The sequence below is a fragment of the Musa acuminata genome, chromosome BXJ3-7, assembly GCF_036884655.1.
Source record: "Musa acuminata AAA Group cultivar baxijiao chromosome BXJ3-7, Cavendish_Baxijiao_AAA, whole genome shotgun sequence".
Lineage (NCBI taxonomy): Eukaryota > Viridiplantae > Streptophyta > Magnoliopsida > Zingiberales > Musaceae > Musa > Musa acuminata.
The window spans coordinates 39309668-39331802 of NC_088355.1; the positions used below are offsets into that span (position 1 = coordinate 39309668).

The 22135-nt window shown below is 39.9% G+C and overlaps 3 protein-coding genes and 2 non-coding genes across 5 annotated transcripts; 2 read left to right on the forward strand and 3 right to left on the reverse strand.

Annotated features, from left to right (window-relative positions):
* LOC135643400 (CBS domain-containing protein CBSX6-like) lies at positions 1–4282 on the reverse strand. Its single transcript, XM_065160293.1, has 2 exons — positions 3675–4282; positions 1–1122 (listed from the first exon to the last, which is right to left on the reverse strand). Exons 1-2 carry the CDS (start codon positions 4001–4003, stop codon positions 249–251), a joined length of 1203 nt encoding a protein of 400 aa, XP_065016365.1. The 5' UTR covers positions 4004–4282; the 3' UTR covers positions 1–248.
* A 6641-nt stretch (positions 4283–10923) lies between these two features.
* On the forward strand, positions 10924–14003 carry LOC103992993 (uncharacterized protein At3g27210). The gene is made up of 4 exons (XM_018828601.2): positions 10924–11203; positions 11294–11507; positions 12892–12975; positions 13086–14003. Exons 2-4 carry the CDS (start codon positions 11342–11344, stop codon positions 13532–13534), a joined length of 699 nt encoding a protein of 232 aa, XP_018684146.2. The 5' UTR covers positions 10924–11203; positions 11294–11341; the 3' UTR covers positions 13535–14003.
* Positions 14004–14230: 227 nt separating this feature from the next.
* On the reverse strand, positions 14231–14303 carry TRNAR-ACG (transfer RNA arginine (anticodon ACG)). Its single transcript has one exon. It is a non-coding gene; the product is annotated as a tRNA-Arg (tRNA).
* Positions 14304–16347: 2044 nt separating this feature from the next.
* LOC103975196 (triacylglycerol lipase 2-like) lies at positions 16348–18568 on the reverse strand. Its single transcript, XM_009390103.2, has 9 exons — positions 18395–18568; positions 18190–18300; positions 17934–18074; positions 17752–17862; positions 17474–17617; positions 17304–17344; positions 17065–17144; positions 16786–16881; positions 16348–16678 (listed from the first exon to the last, which is right to left on the reverse strand). The coding sequence occupies exons 1-9, from the start codon at positions 18566–18568 to the stop codon at positions 16356–16358; spliced, it is 1221 nt and encodes a 406-aa protein (XP_009388378.2). The 3' UTR covers positions 16348–16355.
* Positions 18569–21545: 2977 nt separating this feature from the next.
* Positions 21546–21618, forward strand: TRNAR-ACG (transfer RNA arginine (anticodon ACG)). The gene has a single exon. It is a non-coding gene; the product is annotated as a tRNA-Arg (tRNA).
* The last annotated feature ends 517 nt before the right edge of the window (positions 21619–22135 follow it).

Genomic DNA, 22135 nt, shown 5'->3' on the forward strand with positions numbered 1-22135 from the left:
TAAAACAGCAAGAGAGCAAAGATTTCCTCTCACGATAACAATTTCACTGAACATGTCATACTACAAATCAAAGGCAGAGGAAACAGTGAACAGATTAAAGAAAGCTTCAGTAGCAGTAATAAACAACTCAATTACATAAGTAGAATTCAAAAAAGAAGTGCTTGAAATCTTTCAAGAGGGCCAACTACATGCAAACTGTATACAAACACAAATATGACCAAACAACCACAAGGAGGGAGGAAACAGATTCAAGGTGGTGGGAACTTAGTGACTGCATTCAGAATGTCGGTGTACGAGACAATGCCGACCAGGATGTCATCCTCCATATCAGCATCCGTTACCCACACGTGGGTGGCCCTGTGGGACAGCATCTGGGCCATGATGGCAGCCAACGAACTTGTATGCTTGCATGTCAACGGTGCACTCCTCCCCCGGTACATGCTCCTCAGTCTGCCTACTGGCATCTGGTTCACCTGATTATTGAAGAACCCAATACTCCTGCTGCTGAACTTCCTAGGCCTTGAGGAGACTCCAGGTCCAGAACCATCTGTTGGTGAGTTGATAGGGAAATCAGGCACTGAAGCTCGTGTCGTGCCGTAGTCATCTGCTCCTATAACAAATTGCCCAGCTGACAAATTTGCCATAGCCCATGCAGCAGCCAAGTAATCACATTTCCATAACTTATATGCAGATATATCTCCAATTATCTTGTGAGTGCCATCAGAGTTTGTCTCTATAACTGCAATCGCACATGGGTCATGAGGAATCTTATAGATGGCTTCAAAGGCTGGCGAGGAGGCTTCGATAAAAGAGTAGGTTGTGCTGATGGCTCCGAGAGATGCAATAGAAGATAGAGGAAGGGGGGCTAGAGCACCAAGGCAGCCAATTATAAAACGTACTACATCTTCCCGAGAAAGGCAGCAAAACTTATTGTCAGGGAGAGCAGAAGATGATGGTTGATCACTGTTGCTTACTCCACCTAAGGATGAGCTCTGAATGTTCTTAAGCCATTTACCATTATAAAGGATGGAGAAACGCTTGCTGAAGCCTTTCCACATGATGCTTTTGCGCACAAGGAGGCATCTCACCCCTTGCTTCATCATCTCCAGTGCATCAATTAACCTACCAACAGGTCAAAGAAAGAATATAGAGCAGCAAGGTAGTTTTTGAACGGGAGATTAGAAAACAATGGAAATCAAAAGCGACAGATAGGGCAGCAAGGTAGTTTTTGACTCTTATCAGATTCCTCGTAACCTGGATTCTGTGAAAATCATATTCTAGAATCCTAGAAATTGCACTATTATTTAGGGCAATGCATCTTCAAGTTGAATGAAAGTATTGCTAGACAATCGGTAGCTTATAGTTTTCGAGTGCAGAAGAGCACCACAAACTTGTGTTCTTCAAAGAATTCTCTTGATGGCACAATGTGGGATATTGAAGAAAACATGAGATCAGTTAGTACCTAGCCATTAACCTAAACTAAAAAAAACACTGCCGAAACTATGGGTATGATTAAGTGAGTAGCTTAAAATTACAAGACAGGTACAAACTACTGCAAATCTTATTTGTAATTTAATTAATACCTTGGAGAAATGACATAAAAAAAGAATACTTAATCACTAATACTTACGGTGCATACTACATCTCGTTCTCTTCTTTTATATTCTTGCAAATCTTGTTTGACTTGTTTATATTTCAGTTCCAATCCTTAATTTTCAAGTCAAACAAGATTTGTTTGTAATTAATTTTCAAGGTACTAACTACTGAAAACTAAATTCATACTTACAGTGCCTAACACACCTCGTTCTCTTCTTTTATTTTCTTGCAAATCTTGTTTGACTTGTTTGTATTTCAGTTCCAATCCCTTGTCCTTTTGCTAACTCAATCAGAAATGCCAATGTTTCCTACAAAAAACTTAAGGCTTTTGTTTGACAAATGGTGTTTATTCGATTAACTCCAACTATATTTCAAGTGCAGGGAGCCCAATATGGTTGTATCCCGATGTGTAGTTATGTGGATCCAACTAGTTAAGATAACACTCGTATTTGTTTTCAATTGTCATGGCATCTGGAAAGGATGATTTGAGATATCCAAGGAACAGTGTGGTCTGCCCCCAAGTTTTGGAGAAAGGACAGGAAAGTGAATTCAGTGTCGATAGGTTCAAATGGTTTTGACATATGTAGGCGCTTATGTATGGATATTAGCAGCTTCTTCCAAGTTCTAATTTGTTTACCCTGGGATAAGCTGTGGAGGTTTAATGCTACAAAGACCAGCACATATACCTTTAAGTAGTTCAACCTAGTTTGGTTTTCAATTACCATATCAAGAGCATGGGTCTAACGGAACCTTCCTCATCTTCCTCACTATGGTGTGGAGAGTTTTCAACAGAGATTTTTCTTATTTTTTACCTTCAAGTAGTTCAACCTAGTAGGGTTTCAGTTACCCTATCAAAAGCTTGGGTTTAACTAAACCTTCCACATCCTCCTTGCTAATGTGATAGTTCTTATAGGTTATTGAGTTTTTCAATTGTCAACAAGTCTCCAATATACATCTGGTTGTGTACTAACACCCAAGGGAGATATTCTTCCTTAGGACATGCACCCTGCACTAAGAGTGATGATATGTTCAAATTATTGAACTTGTCTGACAAAGCAAAATATCTTTTAAACACACCTTTCACATGCAAACTTTTCATATTTTCACAATATTTTGTGGTAAAAGATCTGTCCTAAGAGATGTAAAATTTGCAGTTCGTTGCATTATTGCTGTGTGGGTTTTACAGTGTGAAATTTGTCTCTACATGAAATTTATGAAGTCAATTAGATACTATTTGTTGCTAAGAATTTTTTTTCTCTCTATCATTTTAAACTAATTTGTTTGATAATGAGAATACTGTAAAATCATATGAATACAATTTTATTTGACAATAGTCCGAATAAACATTCGCATCAAGTGATTGTTCACATCAATTTTCTTGTTGGTACAACTAACATTCAATACGAATATTTTTCTCTAAAAAAAAAAGGATGAACCCAGTGTGCGGGATCTGGGGAGGGTCGACGTATGCAACCTTGCCTTAAAATCAACTTATTTTCTTTCTCATCAAAAATAATATTGTGCATACTATTTTATAAGCTAACTTCTTATTAAGAGTTTTCACGAGCCAAAATTTTGGTTCAACCTCTTTCTTCTTCTGGACTTAGTTTTGCATTCCAAAAGAACACCACAGTCCACACTGTGTTATGTAGATTACGTGGTCCATTATGCACTCAATCATGTCTTGGACTTTTGTACAAAAGCCCTCTAATTTAAAAGGTAGTAGATAAAGAGAACATAACCAAATGGTCAATATGCCGTACCAGCAAAATTAGAGGACTGGAAGACAAATAAGTACATGGATTCTCTTCACCCAATCATCACGCCAGTAGTAGATGGGTACTTTTTCATCAGGATAGCATCAACAAAATATATAGGATTGGCTATAGCCCTAAATAATTTACCCCAAACAATTCCAATTGCAGCAGCGATCAGATTTTAGTCAAATAGCCCTAATATCCACCAGCAAGAAAGGATTCACGAGATGCCTAAATAAAGAACAAGATCGCCCAAAGTGTAGATTCAAGAAATCAATCAAACCCCCAATGAAGAGTAAAGACGCGGTTCAAGAGTCGTACCTTGTTCCGGGATCCACCTCCTTCAACAGGCCGGGGTTGGGCGTCACCACCTCCGCGACGGGCGTCCTCATGGCCTTCTCCGGGTCGGCGCCGGAAAGCGCGAGGAAGGCCACTACGTCCGACGAGTTCAGCATCCCGACGAACCGCTCGGCCGGAGGGCGCGCTGCCGCGGCGGCGGGCTTCGTCCGCCAGACAGTGATCGCGCCCTCGGCGGAGTTCCCGATGGCGCTGACGGCCGCCTCGACCGTCTCCGCCTCGGAGAACTCGACCAGCTCGGGCTTGCCGAGGGTGAGGTCGCCGACGACGTGATGGAGGAAGACTAGGGCCATCGATCGGACTAGTGGCGCGTGCCGGGGGTTAGGAAAGAGAGTGGAGGAGGGTGAGGTGGAGGCGGAGGAAGCCGACGATGGGCTTCGACCGGGTGCAGGGAAGCGGGCCGGCTACTGGTTCGGGGCGGGTACGAGCACCACCGGCCGATCTAGCGAAGGCGACGGCAGCGGCCATGGAAAGGAGGAAAAGCCCATCAAATATACAAAATAGGAGGAGGAGGAGGAGGAGGTGGTGGAGGTGGAGGCGCAGGCTGAGGCGGAGATGGAGGTGAAGGTGAAGAAGAGGACCGTCTCTCGATGAGAAAATGAACTAAAATAGAAGAATTATATTATATTATAAGGACGATTTCCTTATAAAAATATTTACTGTTGCCTTTTCTTTCTTTCTATCTACCTCTATATTTAAGTTTAGTATATATATGTAAAATTCAAAAACGCATGTATGTATATATATATATATATATATATATATATATATATATATATATATATATATAATTATGCAAGTGGTGGTAGGTACAAATAGTAAAATTGAATTATGAGAGCTGAAATGAATGATATAGACCGTTACCAACAACTTATAAATGAATATAACTATGTTTTTTAGAAATAATAAGATCAAATCTAAATTAGCAAAAAAAAAATGATAAAAAGACTCTTGATAGGACATATTTTGACATCGTCCACGTGGATCCAGGCAGACAAATATGACGATGCAGACGTGGAACCTCAAGTACGATGTGGCGCACAACACATACGTGGCGGGCAGTCGCTTGCTGCCCTCTCCGTACGAACGACATCATCACAGTACAATCATCCCGGAAAGCTCGAGATGGCGTCGCGCTGCGTCGATCCGTGCAGGTTGGTCGACGCTCATACAGAAGCCTAAGTTGGTCGCCCGAGGAGCCAATCGTAGTAAATTGACCCCGTACGATCAATTCATCCTCACATGTATAAAAACTAACCCTCCATAATAAGGAAGGATAGACACTTCGAACACTCAACTCTCTCTCATTCCATCAAAAGTTAACTTAAGCTTCGGAGGGATCGAGTCGGGAAATCTCCCTCTCGACCTCGACCTACGTGCATGAACCCAGCGACTGAGAAGCATGCCACTCGCCAAGAGAGAAGATGACACTCGGGGGACGAGACTTGAACCCGACTCGATCCGACGCTCGCCCTCGCTACTCGAGCATCCACATGGGTAACCTTGTACACCTTGGCCACGACGTAAAGGTTCATTAACTAACTCTAATTGATACTTTTGTCATGTCATGAAATCTAACCAAAAATTATTCTACTTGAGCGATGAGTTTCCTTATATAGATCAAGATTGAACCGAGACCGGACAATATCAAGCCCAATTTTATCATTAGGGCATGCTTCAAATGGTCGCCCTAGCAAAGATGTCCCACTTCCCACCTACGACACTTTTACTAGACTTGAACGACTGTTGATATGCTTGTTCTCCGGCCAAATGTCCCACTTCCCACCTACGACACCTTTACTAGACTCGAACGACTGTTGATATGCTTGTTCTCCGGCCAAACTCTGCTTCAACAGCGGTGGTTCTTCAATGACCTCAGTTTGGAAGTTTTTCTCGGCTTAACACAGTAGAGTAGGTTGACGCTGTATCCGAAATGATGCACTCTATCATTCCCTTCATCTCTCAATAACCTCAACGATAACCTCAACTGCCGATCACTATTGAAGTAACTCAATTGGAAGTCACACCCATTCCTATAGAATTCTTGTAGCCTTTCACACCTTCCGTCGTTGGTGGTGTCCCCCGTTCTCGTATGATTGAGGTCAGTGGACCTAGTCATTTACAATCGATCGATGACACTTGAATCGAAAGCCTAGTCGATGGATTTCACTAATCACATCGTACGAACACAGAAATAATAGATGGGTTAATAATGCTTAGAGAAAATGCATTGAGAATTTGATGGTAGCACTGATGTAAGCAACCTTCCATACTTAAATGGTTCTATATGACATATCCTATGCTTTGATGTGTCATTATTTCCTCTCATCTATAGTCGTTTAGTCTATTTTTCCTAACTAGCCAGAGAGTTGGAGCAACATATTGTCTCCAAGTTTGCTGATGAGGCCCAAGGGATCACTGGCACATCCTTTGGTGCTCATACAAGCCTTCATGTTTGGTGTAGGTTGAGAATCAATCCACCTCCTTCCCCGTAACGTGCAAATCAATAAAGTGTTATCCAAGTCCCCATCTCAAGATGAGGTGTGATAAGGGATAGAAAAAGATAATGGCCGAACCATTCAAACCGAACAACACATACTCCATGCTCGTCTTATCGGAGGGGGTCTAATCTATTGGGACCATCTCGACTACGAATAGACTTGACATTATACAATGCATCTCGAATTAGGGAGAAGTTACTACTACATTCGCAAAGCATGATAAAATGAAGTATCGTCGGTTTCATAGACATGACACGGAGGATTGCGTCGATCTAAATGAGCACATTGAGGAGCACGTTTCCCGTAGATCTATGAAAGAGGATGAATGAGGTCAATTGTCCTCTTCTCTAGATGTTTCTGTAAATTTAACCATAATGAATCTTGTCATATTGGATACTGGATCTCCATCCAACTACCTATTGGATTAGTGGATTTCTACCAAATAATCTTTCATTGGCTCTTATCCACAAAATCTAATAATTCATGAGCTTACTGGATATCCAAAAAGATAAGGGCTCGAATATCTTATATCTAAATCTCTACTCGTTACAACACCTACCATATGTATGTGACTCTCTAAGCCCGGCTCGAATATCTTATATCTAAATCTCTACTCGTTACAACACCTACCATATGTATGTGACTCTCTAAGCCCAATATTAAGCTGGTTATGAGTCATACCTATCAGAACATTTTTTGACTCAGTGAATTATTATCTCCATAATAATTCATTTGACTCATCGACTACGGATGTACTAGGCTACTACACCGTAGTCTCCAAATGATATAGGAGAATCTAATCTATTAGACCTGTTTATCCCTTAGTTACCATATGTTTATATTTCCTCATCCATCTAATATCTCAAAGACACTATGTCAGACATGATGTTATCAGGTATATACGGAATCTAGTCAAGTCTCGCTTTAATCAGATTCTCCTAGAGAACTCTTTCTCTCCCAATCCGAATGACTCTGATTAGGGATTTGCTTGAGCAAGAATACATAGAATCTTTCTCTCATGACACTGAAAGTAGATAGTCCTCTATCGACACTCAATTGTCCTCGTAAGATTGGCTGTTATGAAACCAACCACTTTCATCATATGGACGAGTATATAGTACACCAGTTTATTCGATTATCTCGATGTCCCTCTCAAGTAACTTACGATCAAGATTATTTATGATTTATGTTTAAAGACGAATCGATTTCATTATCGTGATCTTATTACGATCCAATTCTCACTTCGTAGATCCATGAACATTATAATATGTACAATAAGTAATCTAAAGTAAAAAATAATAATAATAAATTATAATAAATAAAATGAATGTCAATCATATAATATATGTCATTAGTGATTAACTTACAATATACCTATCAGTATCATTGTCACCCCATTTTGAAGGAATCATGCAGCTCGGTAAGAATAAAATTTTGACTCTCTCGTCTACTCGTAAATAAAATGAGGTCATTTCCTAACTTGAGGAGAAGAAGATCACTTAAAGATCCAAAAGACACGGAGCCTAGGAAGGTGGAGAGGCAAAGGACTCATGAAGGTTCTAAGCACATGTGAGGCTTCTTCTCCAATTCCCACTGAGACCCTTTATGGCTTGAGATTGACACTTCGTTTACCAAATGTCTTTTCACCTTTGTGTCCTTAGTTTTACTGTTCAATCGACCAATCCGCTCAAAGGCCATCATCTCATCCAAAGGTTGACTTGTGCTCCGATGGTTCACTAACTAGCACATGATTTTTTGACTCGATTGCCAAATCAGATCTTGTTATCGAGTCAATCGTCCAGATGAAGATGATTTGATACACTCTCTTTATTGAGTTTACTTTATGTGTCCTCCTTAGGTTAAACATCGAAGATCTAATAAATTAAATATGATTACTCTAATATTAATATCGATAATTAACTTGTTAGGCCAATGAAATTACTATCCTTTGAGATCCCTCCTAGAGAGTCTGAAGTATACTTTTGGAGGGTAAAGATAAATAATGAAAAAAATATTTATCTTCAATCGAAACTCTACGTATACCATCCAAATCAATTATTAAGTATAAAATGTTTCGACCAATATTCTCATCATGTCAATGAAATTCAAATATAATATTTTTTATTATAGAAAATGTTCTCTTAATCGTAAGCAACTGGAGGATCATATCGGGAACCTACTTTCAATATCAATCTTTGTGCAACAGAAATATGTCGAGACCAGACCATCTATAATAATCAAAAGGACCAGTTATACAAGAGGACCAGCTATAAAAAGCAAAATTAGGTATAATAATCAAGATTTAATCATTCTCTCAGGAGTTAAGCTGCTCATTGAAGTGACCATGTCGAGAGCCCACTTCCGATATCAATCGTTTTACAAGAGAAATATGTCGGGACCAGACCATTTATAATAATCAAAAGGACCGGTTGTACAAGAGGACTAGTTATAAAAAATAAAATTAGGTATAATAATTGAGGTTTAATCCTTCTCTCGAGACCTAAGATGCTCATTCAAGTGACCATGTCAGGAGCCCACTTCCGATATCAAACGTTGTGTAAGAGGAGTATGTCGGGACCGGACCTTCTTGGGAGCTCATAATTTCCTATGCAAATCAAGCTTGAATTAAACTAAGTTAGGTCAATATTAAGTCGATCACTAACATCTAACCTCGTCAGATTATAATATTAGAGTCATTTGAGAGATAACAAGGAGTTTTTTTTCCATCTCACACCACCTCCAAAATCCAACATATCAATATGAATACTCAACAGATAATTTTTTTTATATGTCCATTGATATCCTAAGGATATCAATGGATCCTTAGGATTGCTAAGGGACAGCTCGAAGAGAGAGCAGAAACTACATGTGGAGATCCTAAGGATTGCTAAGTGGAATTGATGAGTGTCTGATTGGAAAACCATGGAAAAGAGAAGAAAAGAAAGCCAATGATCAATTTCAGCCATCTGCTTGTAGTTTTGCTTGCTCTTCTTATTCTGCTGCTACTGATCTCCACTGAGACTTCCTCCTCAATGGCCATCAGGAATGAGAGGTCAGTCCCAAGTGCTACTCTCCAGTCCCCAGTCCCCCAAGCTGCACATGCTCTACAGCAATCCTGTCTGCTAGTTGGTGTGATCTTGAATGCATGAAGTGCAAGTGTGGGAGCCCAGAGAGAAGGCTTGGTGTGTCTCTGTCTTCTCAACCATTGATCTGGGATCATCCACAGACCTCGGAGAAATGACACCAAAAAGAATGTAATATTTTGTTGATATGACACTTGTGCTCATTCGTCACATCATCATCTTCAAGCTGATGAATCAACTTTAATTTCTTTCTTTGCCTTTTCATTACTTTGACTGTTAATTCTTTACTTTGGTATCTTCCACCATGTGGTATACTCTGAGTTCAGTTTGTTTGACTATTCTCATTCCTTAGTTCTACTGTTTAGTTCTCATGATCATCGTGGATCATCCATCCATCATGATCTTTGTGCTTAGTTATCATCCTAGTTCCTCATCTAAACATTTGAGAATCTTAGTGTATCTTTGAGAATCTTTTCATCTAGGAATCAACTTTCCAAAAAAACTTTAAGGTCGATGCTTTGATGTCATAATCTTAATCTTGGATTTATTCAAGTACTTCGTATGAAATCTCTATTACAAGTATTATCCGACAAGACTCCTTCGACGCTTAAGTTAACGATCAAAATAAAATTTATGAAATATTCATGAATTTAGTACCGTACGTTATAAAAAAAAATCTTACGAGCATTCTTTCTTTGTCATTTTCTCGCTGACTAGGTTTGGATCAAACCAAACCTTCCACACAAAGGCCAAGGCCACTCCAGCTTCTAGCCATATCTTTTCATCCCTGATTTGATGCATGCAAATGCCTGAAATCAAGGCTAGAGAGCCTGCAACTACTGAATCCAGAGAGGCTATGAGCTGATCAAGTCTCCCATTTCTTGTCATCCACATTTCAATAATCAGACAAAATGTGTGCAAGCTTCAGAAAAGAGAAGAAAGATCTTGTCTGCTGCTGAGGTTGTAATTAATGGCTACAAGAAGGATGGGGAGAACTCTGCCTGACGGCAAAGGGTTGGAACATGAGGTGCTTGTTGAAATGAAAAGGACTGATATCTAACTCTCGAGATATGTATGCTACTCAAACTGAATGCAGAAATCACTCTCATCCATAAAAATAATTGCCGTCTCCACCGCACAATGATGAAGATCTCAGAAAAACAGAGAGATATACATACTTGTTGAGAAGTACAAGATGAATTGTGGCCCATAAATGTCGATGGTTGATCACTGCAGTCATCTTCACAAAGGACTGCAACTCTGTGATGGAGATTTGAGGCACTTTTTCCGGTTAGGACAGCGGACCATGATAGATCTTCTAACACTACCAAATAAAATATTTCTAACAGGACAACATAACAATCACTTCAACCAAACAATCCAAGTCTTGCATCCAAAAACATCTTTTTACTTCCGAAATAACTTTCTAAGTCGTTTGATCGTTCTAAAAGTTCCTTATTCAATCATATAAACAATTTTGTTGCTTTTAGACTCTTATCATTCACGATGGAATCGCCAATCAGTAGAACACTGTTTCTTGCTTTCTTGATAGATGGATTGGTGCATGGGAAAGTGGGAAAGGAGAAGGAGACAGCTCTGTTGGTGCACATGGAAATCCTCCATCAGCATCATGCAAACGAATGCAATGAGACAAGAACAGGTCCTACCTAGTCATGGTAGGGCCATGCATTGCATTGATTCCAATCCCATGTGAAGTGCATCAAGCCGGCCTTCAACGAGGGGCCTCCGTTGGGTGGACTCGCACTTCTCCCCTGTTCCACGAGCAAAGAACCAAAAAAGAGACCTTTGCTTCTGCTTCCTGCCTACTCCGCTCTCTCTTTCTGGAAATGCCTCAGAGGTGCAGAGCAAGAGGGCTTGTGGTTTTTTTGTCGTGCCTTCACTAAGTCTGGTAGCAAATCGCCGCTACCCTTGTCATCCTTTTACACCTACTTTTCTTTGCCTTTCGATTCGTTTTTTCTTTTCCTGCTGGTACTGGCAGGAAACAGAACCTTTGCGAGGCTGTGATGAGAAAGGTTCGATCTTGAAGATGGGAGCCTGCACTTCGTTCCAGAAAGGTCCGGATTCCCCAATGAGATGTCGTCTGGGTCTTGTTTCTAGGGCCAAGAGGATCTTCGTCTCGTCGCCCGCCAAGGACAGGACTTTGAATGGGGGGAGTCCGGTTGATCGATTTGGTTTCCAGAGCTCAGGCTTTGGTATGGTATCCTATTGGCATCAAGTCCTTTTTATCTGCTTTTAGATCTTCTTAGGTCCTTTTTTGTGTGATAAAAGTCGAACCTTGTCTTCATCAATTGATACCAGTTTGTTCTTTCTTTGTTCATCTCATTAATTTTAATCTTCTTGCTTCGATTGATAGATGGTAATTTGTGTTTATGGTGCAAAGAAAGACAACAATTTTAACTGTACATGGCTAATGGGAAATCGATTGTTTTTGTGATCTTTTCTGACTGCACACAACTTCAATATTTCGATCATTGTATAGTTTACTTATAGAATTTCGATAATCAACGAACTCTGTGTTCACTGAGATCTTTGGACAAGGTTATCTGCTAACTTGCCCAGGTTGGTGTTTCTGTATGCACAGTGTCAGAAGAGCATTTCTTCCTAATATTCTCTTTCTTGCATGTGGTATAAGTTGAATCAGGTGCTAATGAATCCATAGCAATAGTGACCTTTGATATCTGACTACTTGTTGATGTTGCTTTCTTTTAGATAAATCACCTCCTATGTAGATTGATATGGTTTCTGACCTTTCACCTCAAAACATGCACCAAACTTATGTGCAAGTCTATGGTAGTTGAAGTGTTTGTCTTAGGAAAATTCAGTTAGTGGAAGTTTGTGATGTGCAACAAAATTAGTATACTGATCTTGTCGCATTGGACAGCTTAAGTTTCACTGTAAACCGATAACTGATGTTGGATGCTGATATGCGACAAGCTTGGTTTGTTTTCATATTCTCTGTGGTCAATTTGTCAGCCATATTCTCATAACTAAGAAGTTCTGTTATTTTATAGCATCAACTCATGTTTTGTACTGAATAATACTCATCTTTCAATCACTCTCATTATCATGAAAGAAAATAAAATTCTCATCGTGCTCAACCCAGGCCTTCATTTTATCTTTCCTAGAAACTCATGTCTTGGTGATTTCTGTCTCATTTTAACAACTGAATTCTATTCCATCGGATCATTTTTTTAAGCCATAGCTTGTTTTTTCAGAATAACATTTCTTCTTTCCTTTTCTTCTCTTTGCTTCTAGTCAAAGGGAGGTGAGTGTAATTTTAGATAACAACGCCTTTACAAGAATCAAGCAAACTACAAAATGTGTGGCTAATTTTGTAGGTTTACCATAAACAATAGTTATAGCTAATGCGATGCGTTTTGAGTTTTTTTAGTTTGCAATCATGACTTTAGTCCATGTTCCTCGACTGAACTATAAACAAATGGTGCCTTGAAGAATACTAAGATGGACCTTTTCTATATAAATTTGATATCATAAGTTGTATTAATCTTGTTGATTCAACTCTTTCATTAGCTATCTTTATTGTTCCATTGACGAATACTTGTTTTTGTGGATTAGAAAGCAGTAAAGAAGATGTCTTTTTTGATTCACGAGCATGGTTAGAATCTGACTGTGAAGATGATTTCTTAAGTGTAAATGGAGGTATGACCTCTGCAATTACAGAGCATGTAATTTTCTTCTACATTAGTTATTTCTCAAGATATCATTGCTAATTTTCTTGTAATTTATGATGAATAATTTTCTTCATGCAGAATTCACTCCTTCCCGAGGCAGTACTCCAAATCATCAAATAAACTCACCTGTCACCCCTCAATTTGACAACCACTTTCCATCTGAAAAATATCCAGACTCAAATTCGGAACCCTCTCCAACCGGTAGAAAGAAACTCGCTGAACTTCTACATGAGACCTTGCAAAGTGAGCAAGTCAATGCGCCCAATGCTGCTGAAGCAAGAGTAGACAGCAATGTGAAGCCAGACATAAACAAAACCAACACCGACCAACCTCAAAACTCGGAAAATGCAACTCTGTACCATTCTGGAGCATGTTCAATCTGCAGCAGTGAGGTGACACCAAATAGAGATCCGAAGAGAAGGAAAGAGAAAACCTGGAAAACTAGGCATTGTTGCTTGCCAAGCCTGCAGAGCTTTGGCTTTGATGAGAGGAGGCACGAGATGAGTCCTGGACGCTGCACCGTGTGATATCACCGTCGCACTGTTGATACTGGCATCGATCATCTGAGGGAGCCATTTGCAGGTTTCTGCGACTTGAGCGACGCTAGTTACCTCCAATATCTAAATTATATCAAACTATGTCAGCATGATATAGAACTCGAGAGAAGTGTTTTGCGGATTTGGATCACGATACATAGTTGTACACTAAGAGGCAGTAGGTCTCGATGGTCCTCATTGTAATAATACATGCATCCGAAGAGGATCGGTGAACAGAATCTCCTTGTACTGAGGAAGATGACAGGAAGGAAGCAACAAGCGCCAAGGAAGTGGTGTTACATTGGAACAGACTCTCCTGAGCCTATACATTGTTTTCCTGTAGCTGATATTTTTCTTCAAGGAATATGTACATAGATGAAAACAAGATGTATAAACAATCATCCATAGCTGCTCTGTGTACACATGAAGTTCAAGTGATGATGTCCATTGTCTCTCATAATTTGCTGCATTGAGATCTTGCAAACCCTATGGCCTATGCTGCATTGAGCAGCTGCGAAGTCCTTGAAAGGCCTGCTTGAACGTCTCAAATCATGGTGCTGCCACACCATGAATCTATATGGCCAGGTAAGAACCCAGCTTTTATTTAAATAAAAAATATATTTAATTTAATCCAAAAATAGATGTATTTTCACTAAAAATAATTAATAAAATAAAATTGACTTCAAACGACTCTGCTGGGGATCGAACCCAGAATCTCTGGTTCCGTAGACCAGCGCCTTATCCATTGGGCCACAGAGTCGGAGATGCTAAGTTATCTACAGTTTCTATATATGTTTTAAATCTAATAAACCAAGCAAAACTTTTGTCGCTTTTTTGATATATTCTTATGGAATAATATAACTTAACTTTGTGGAAAGTATTCTTATGATAGTATAATGATATGTGATAAAAATAAATGAGTTGACGTTTCTGTTCTTTGTTACATCACGAGAAACTGGTCACGACTTCTCTAATTAGCTTTTATGCTACAGAACTGTGTACAGTTTATGTTAAGAAAAAGTTCATTTAAACATGTTTTATTGTTTTGAATGAATGTTAATTGGACGCTATTTGATCTCCAAATTGTTATTATGCATGCAAACTTAACATGGAAATTATAGTGTGTCCTCTTAAACGGTCCCCAACACCGTTTCCCACATTAATCTCCCCTATCACAAGCTTTAAAAGATTCTTCTTGGCTTTCGGGTGCTTCCCTTTTGCCTTCTCCGTATTCTCCTCGGTGTGTGTTCAATTCCTTTTCTTGACTGTCACTTCTATCACTCTTGCTATCGTGACATAGTAAGTTTTGAAGAAGCTCAATTCAATATTTATCTAGGGATAGAGATCGATGGTGTATTTTATTATCGTCAAATGGTTGTCGAAAGAAATTTTGAGTACTGCCACTTCTTGTCATAATTCATTAGTGTATTCTTACACGGATTGATCCCTTTCTTTGTATGTAGTGTCACTTCCTCCATCATTTTTCAAGATACCCCATAGGGTAGAATTCTTCCTATATAAGTCTTTTGGATTGTGTTTATGACATATTTTTATCCTTATTAGTTTGAAGATAGGATTTCAACCATACGAACATGTTTGGTCAACATGAGTCACTCAAGCATCACCCTATCCTTGCTACTATAGTCATAAAGATTAAAAACTATCAAGTTGATCTATCCATTATGGGTGCATGAAAATGTAGATTATTTTTAGATAACACATTGGTACTCTCGGTAGGTAGAATTTGGGAAGTAGGTAGAATTTTGAAGAAGCTCAGACCAATATTTATCTAGGCATGGAGGCCAATGGTGTATTTCATTATCGTCAAATGGTTGTCGAGGGAAATTTTGAGTGCCACCACTTATTGTCAGAACTCAATAGTGTATTCTTACGGATTGATCCCTTTGTTAATATATGTAGTGTCATCTCCTCCATCTTTCTTCGAGATACACCATAGGGTAGAATTCTTCTCGTACAAGACTTTTAAATCATGTCTATTGTATGTCTTTATCGTTATTTTATCATTATTTGTTCGAAGATAGGATTTCAACCATTCGATTATGTTTGGTCAACATGAGTGCTCAAGCATCATCCTATCCTCTCTACTGTAGTTATATAGATTGAAATAAGTATCAAGTTGACCTATTTATGGGTGCATGAAAACATATGTTGTTTTTAGAAAACACGTTAGTGCTCTCGGTAGATAGAATTTGGGAAGTAGGTAGTTAGCATTGCGGACTTCTCACGGTAGTTATATGAAGCATTGGGTTGCGGGAACATGAGGAAGAAGTTTGTGACCGGAAGAATTTGGCTCCAGCAGCAGTGCAAAATGCTTCACTCTCTTTTCTCCTTGCTACTTTGAGACAACAAAACTGTGGCCGATTGACTATTTGCTAAAGGCCTTTTTTTTATTCCACTTTAGATGGGGGCACACCCCTTATTTTTGAGAGAGAGGTGAGCCTTATGTTTTTAGGGTTAAAAAACTTTTCTACGATTTTTCTTATTTGGTTTCTTATATTAAGAAACATATCTTTGAATTAAACCTTATACGACTGTCAAGCAATTTGGCGATGTCATTTGCCAAGGTAGAAGCAATAGCTTCATAAAAAAATACTATACACCGACATGTATTTTTATTGGAAAACTAACTCATTCCTCACCCTCCACACGCACCAAAGAAGACATGTAGCAAAAACAGCACTAGAGATCAACCCAGATTTATCACCAATCTACTCGTGTTATGATGGATATTCTTTCGATTGATGAGGCATCGGATGCGATACCACTTAGTGGAACACCGGGAAGAAGCCCATCAACTGTGTTTGCCGAAGAATGCGATGAGGCCGTCGTAGACGACCTGCTTGGCATTCACCCCCATCACGAAGTCCAGATGTGCGTACTCCTTCACCAGCTGAGCCACGAGCTTGTCGGCGTCATGGTTGCGGAGATCTTTCAACAGCAGCTGCACGTCCTTGACGTCCGACAGCATGTCACCGCCGCCGTAGCTGAGCAGCAGCGGCAGGTGGTGTGGAATGTTGGGCATGTGGTACTCGGGTGGGCTGCTCTGCCCATACGCAACCATGTTGGCCATACTGCTCCCGTAGTCGTATTTTGTTATCACTCCACTTCTGATCGCTGTGAGTGGTCAAAGAAAGTTTTACATACTCTTTTGTGAGAAAGAAATCTAAGTAGCTCAAATATATGAATGATATTTTGGATTTGTATCAGACTGACTGACTGACTCTGTAAAAAATGGACGAGTGTCCTCACGGATGTCGGCTGGAGTTCATACTTCAAGTACATGTCAACAGTGGAGTAATTGAGGCAGCAGTTTGGCCCTACATCCAAAGTGAGTGTGTGTGTGTGTGTGTGTGTGTGTGTGAGTGCAGAATAAGGAAGGAAAAGCCATTACACATATGTAAATTAATTGAAAGACTACAATAATAAATACATATATGATTAAAGTCAAATCAAACATATGTTGCGGGCGGAATATTATCAGCGGAATAATTTGTGCGTACCTGTGAATGATGCCATAAGGTCGTAGCAGTTCACGCCCGGCATAGCGCAGACGAACTCCAAATAATTGGTTCCGACTGCCCTGCTTATCCATTAGGGAAGACAGTTGAATTAGAAGGAAGAGCTTTAACGATAACATCACTCAATGTATGGTCGGTCGGTCATGTCGATAAGGCCTCTGATGCTTTTGTCAGCACATTTTCTTTTGACAACAACAAGAGGGATGTGTTAGTTTACGTACCCTTTAGGATCAAATTCTCCCACTCCAAGTGCTCCCAACATCTGCAAGAAAAAGCAAGAAAGCTATGACACACCTCTGGACGTAGGTAAATTAGAAGAAGATACTGTGTGTAGCTTCCTCCCTCCCTTGATGACAGAAAAATTCAAAGAGTGTTGTGAACTCGTTCTTACTTCTCCTGAGAATGCGCTGCCTGCAGCTCTCCCGATTGGAGTTGTCATGTAAGTCAGATAGGCCACCGGAGTCAAAAGGGCAGCTGACTTGATCTTATCCACCAGCTTCCCCTCGGAGAATGCTGATAGAGCTGTCAGAGTTCCCTGTAGCATCATCCAACGTCAGTCAGTTGTTGTAGTTGTAGTGGTGGCAGTAAGTAGCAGAACATACATGAAAAGTAATTCAAAGTGGAAGGAAGAATGACATGTTTGGCATTAAAGTACGAAAAGTCTCCTACCATGGAGTGACCAACATAGTGCAGCTTCCGCCCAGTTTTCCGGAATACAAAACCCACAGTGGCAGGCAAATCAAAGCTGGCCAACTCATCCCATGACCACGCCCAATAAGCCTGCGAGACAACAACAGGATGATGAACCTGCTCAAGACTTCATAATCAGCATTGTAGAGAAGATGACCAACCGGGTTTGATGTATCGAGAGACTCATGGCGACGGCTCCACCTGGTGCCCCTGCCGTGTGTGATCCAGACATCGAATCCGTTGTCTGCAAGTACGAAAGCCAGTGATTGTTGAGGTGGATTCAGAAGCCATGTCATCCCGTCCTGCCATCATTCATCCATCATGCGTCGATAATCAGAAGAAGAATGACGAAGACGACAACGTACTGTACGTACATGCATGCATGGCAACACATGCAGATTGCTCGAGGAAACGTACCATGAGGACTCCATGTTGGAGCAGCACAGGCTGCCTCTTCCCCGCGCTGCCGCCTCCTCTTCCTTGTGGGATCCTGTGCATTGTCAGTATGTACCCATCTTGCGTCTTCACCTGCAAGGGACGCAACGCAGCAAGCTTCAACCACTCATGCCATGCCCGCATCAATCATCCATCCATCCATCCACATTTATCTGCCCTCGGCTACCTCATATTCTTGGCACTCGTAACCCTGAGGGCTCACCACGGCGGTGCACACGCCGTCATCCGCAGCCTCGAGACTCTGCAGCAGCTGCCGTCGTCCGTGAGCTCCGGCCAGCTCGCAATGGAAGCCCATGGAGAGGACGAAGGTGATGACGAGAAGCCAGCAACGGAATCCCATGTTGGAGGTAAGCCAAGGATGAGATCACCTACTTCACCAAGGATTGGCCTTGTTATAGTGAGGAGGGTGAGGAGGAAGTCGGTGAAGGATGAAACCTCGTTCATGGCCTTCTTATAGGGCGGAGGAGGAGGAAGGAGATGGAGAGGGTGATCTGTGCAGGCAGTTGAAGGGTGGTGATGCGTGATCTTCGCTACTTGTTACTGACATTGTTATGGCCTTTCACAACTACATGTAACTGTACAAAAGTAGAAAAATAGATTGTTGTTGTGTGCAATACAAGAAGTCGAACTAAATTTAAACTCTTCACCTCTAATGTGAATGACATGCCGTTTAAAAAGGCCCGCATAACATATTATTAGGCAAATTCATGCAAACGTGATAGAAGAACATTGAGATCACGGAAAATGTCACAAGAGATTGTGTCTTCGGAATGAAAATAAAAGATACTATTGGTAATGGATCATGATGACACTCTAATTTTAGCTGTGAACCATTTGTTTCTTTTTATTCAAAACTTTTTATTGGTGATAGGTTGACGATATTCCTACCTAGTGAACATGTATAGTGCATGCTCTGAGTGTCACGATAGGGTATATTATGTATGCCTCACCGATAGAATAGGATACCTTATGCCTCAATGATTTGATATATCATGTATGTCTTGCTATGTACGAGGCCTAATAAAGCAGATGCTCTGAGTGTCACAAGCATGTATCAGACGGATCCAGGCTTGGAGCACTGGAAAACAGTAAAGTGTATCCTTAAGTACTTGAGAAGAACTAAGGATCTTTTACTGGTATATGAAGGTAATAGCTTCAAGGTTGAAGGCTACACGGACTCGAGTTTCTAGTCCGATATCATTGATAGCAAGTCGAATTTGGGGTATACGTACACTATAAATGGAGGAGTAATATGCTGAAAGAGTTCAAAGCAAGATACTATTGCTGACTCGACTACAGAGGCGGAATACAATGTTAGTTTGGATGAAGATATTTATAACAGATCTGAGAGTCGTGCCAAGCAGCGAGGAGCCTATTCCTGTATATTGTGACAACAACGGGGCGATTGCTTAAGCGAAAGAACCAAGTCTCATCAGAAGTCTAAGCATGTTCTAAGGAGGTTCCACCTGATCAAAGAGAACGTGAGCCGAGGAGATGTAGTAGTGGAAAGAGTTACATCCAAAGATAACTTTGCAAATCCATTGACAAAACCATTGTCACATATTATCTTTAAGCGTCACTAGGGTCAGATGGGGATCAGACACATAGGTGATCGACTTTAGGTCAAGTGGGAGAGTGCTAGTCATAGGTGCCCTAGAAGCCAATTACGTGAGTGATGACACGTATAACTCGACACGCAGTCTTTTTACTTAATATTATTATTTGATATTTTATCACTTTATATTATTTGTAGCTTGAATACATTGTGATGTCTATGGATCTATGTAATGAGAATCGGATCGTGATAAGATCACGATAATGAGACTGATTCACCTTTAAACATAGATCCTAAATAATCCTGGTCATAGGTTGCTCGAGACAGACATTGAGATAACCTGATAGGTTGGTATCTTATATACCCATCTATATGATGGATGCAGCTGATCTCATAGCTACTCGTGTGGGGACACTAAGGATACATTATAGATGCTCATATGAGAATAAGTTCATTAATTCATCTGATAGCACTATACCCGGTATACAATCTTAGGGATATTAGATGGATGAGAGACTATATGTATACAGTAATCGAGGATAGACTAGTCCAATGGATTGGATTCCCCTATATCGTCCGGGGACTACGACGTAGTGGCATAGTACATCCACAGTCGATGAATTGAGTGAATTATTATGGAGATAATAATTCACTGAGCCAGAAGGAGTTTTGACATGTATGATTCACGACCAACTTGATATTGGGCCTAAAGGGTCACATACATATAGTAGGCATTGCAATGAGTAGAGGTTCGGATATGAGATATCCATCGGAGCCCATATCTTATTGGATATCCAATAAGCCTATGAATTATTGATTCTATAGATGAGATCCAATAAGAGCCTATGAGAGATTATTGAATAGAGATCTAATAATCTAAGGGGCTTGGATAGTCGGATGAAGATCCAATACCTAATAAGGCAAGATCCATTAGGGTTAAGTTGATAGAGGACCTCTATAAATAGGAGGGAACTAGTGGTTCATGAGCTAGAGCCTTTTTGGTTACCTCTCCTATTCTCCTCCCCTTCTCCTCATTAGAGAAAGCTTGGAGTTTTGAGGGGCATCGTCGTAGCCCTACTTTGTGGATCACCACTACAAAGGAGGTCGCTTGACCTCCTTCACTCTCTCATAAAGATCTATAGGGATTCAGGGATATATGATCTCTCTAGGTAACATAATCTTTCGTATATGCAGTTTTCGGTTTTTGCGTATCAATCTTCGCACGACGACGAACACATATTTGGGAATTTGAAGATTTTATTTTTTTGTTCTTCTGTTGTATATGTGATGTCGCCCTCAGATTTCCTTACGGTCAGTTCCCTATAAATACATGTATTCTTGTAAAGAATAACAAAAATTTGAAAGTGAATTTTAATAAAACAACTACTTTGCTTTTTTTACAACAAAGAACAGAAATGTCAATTCATTTATTTTAATCATATATTATTATAGTGTCATAAGAATACTTTTTACAAATTTAAGTTATATTATTCTATGAGATTTTTAATGAGGTTTCAAACCTTTAAATCACATGTAAAAACATTATCGATACAAGATAAGAATTATTTTACTATGAGAAAGGAAGCATTCGTTGAGAATCGTAGAAGACTAAAGGTCGATAAATAAATAATATATAAAAAAAACAGCTAAACATTTGCTTGGTTTAGTATTTTTTATTAACATCTTCGAAAGAAAATTAAAATTTTCATTATCGTAATAAAATTACTAATGTAGAATGTGTTTAAATCTTACAAATATTGTCGACTCTGTGGCCCAATGGATAAGGCGCTGGTCTACGGAACCAGAGATTCTGGGTTCGATCCCCAGCAGAGTCGATGAAATTAATTTAAGTCATTAATTTTTTTTTAGTGAAAATACATCTATTTTTGGATTAAATTAAATACATTTTATTTAAATAAAAGCTGTCTTCTTACCTGGCCATATAGATTCATGGTCTGGCAGCACTATGATTTGAGATGTGCAAGCAGGCCTTTCAAGGACTTCGCAGCTGTTCAATGCAGCATAGGCCATAGGGTTTGCAAGATCTCAATGCAGCAAATTATGAGAGATAATGGACATCATCACTTGAGCTTCTTGTATACACACAGCAGCTACCAACCAACCATTCGATGCTAGTCAATCATTAGAAGTTGTTTATCGATACTTTTTTTTTTCTATCGTTTTGGCATTATAATGAGGATCGATGTATCACAGGAGCACTATCCAATAGACGCTTTGAATGAGTGACCTAACAAGGATGCTCAGATCTCCATCGATAGCACTTTTGCCTTTGCCTAACAAGGATGTCCACCCCAACGGTAGTAGATGACTTCTCGATCCTACCAATATAGA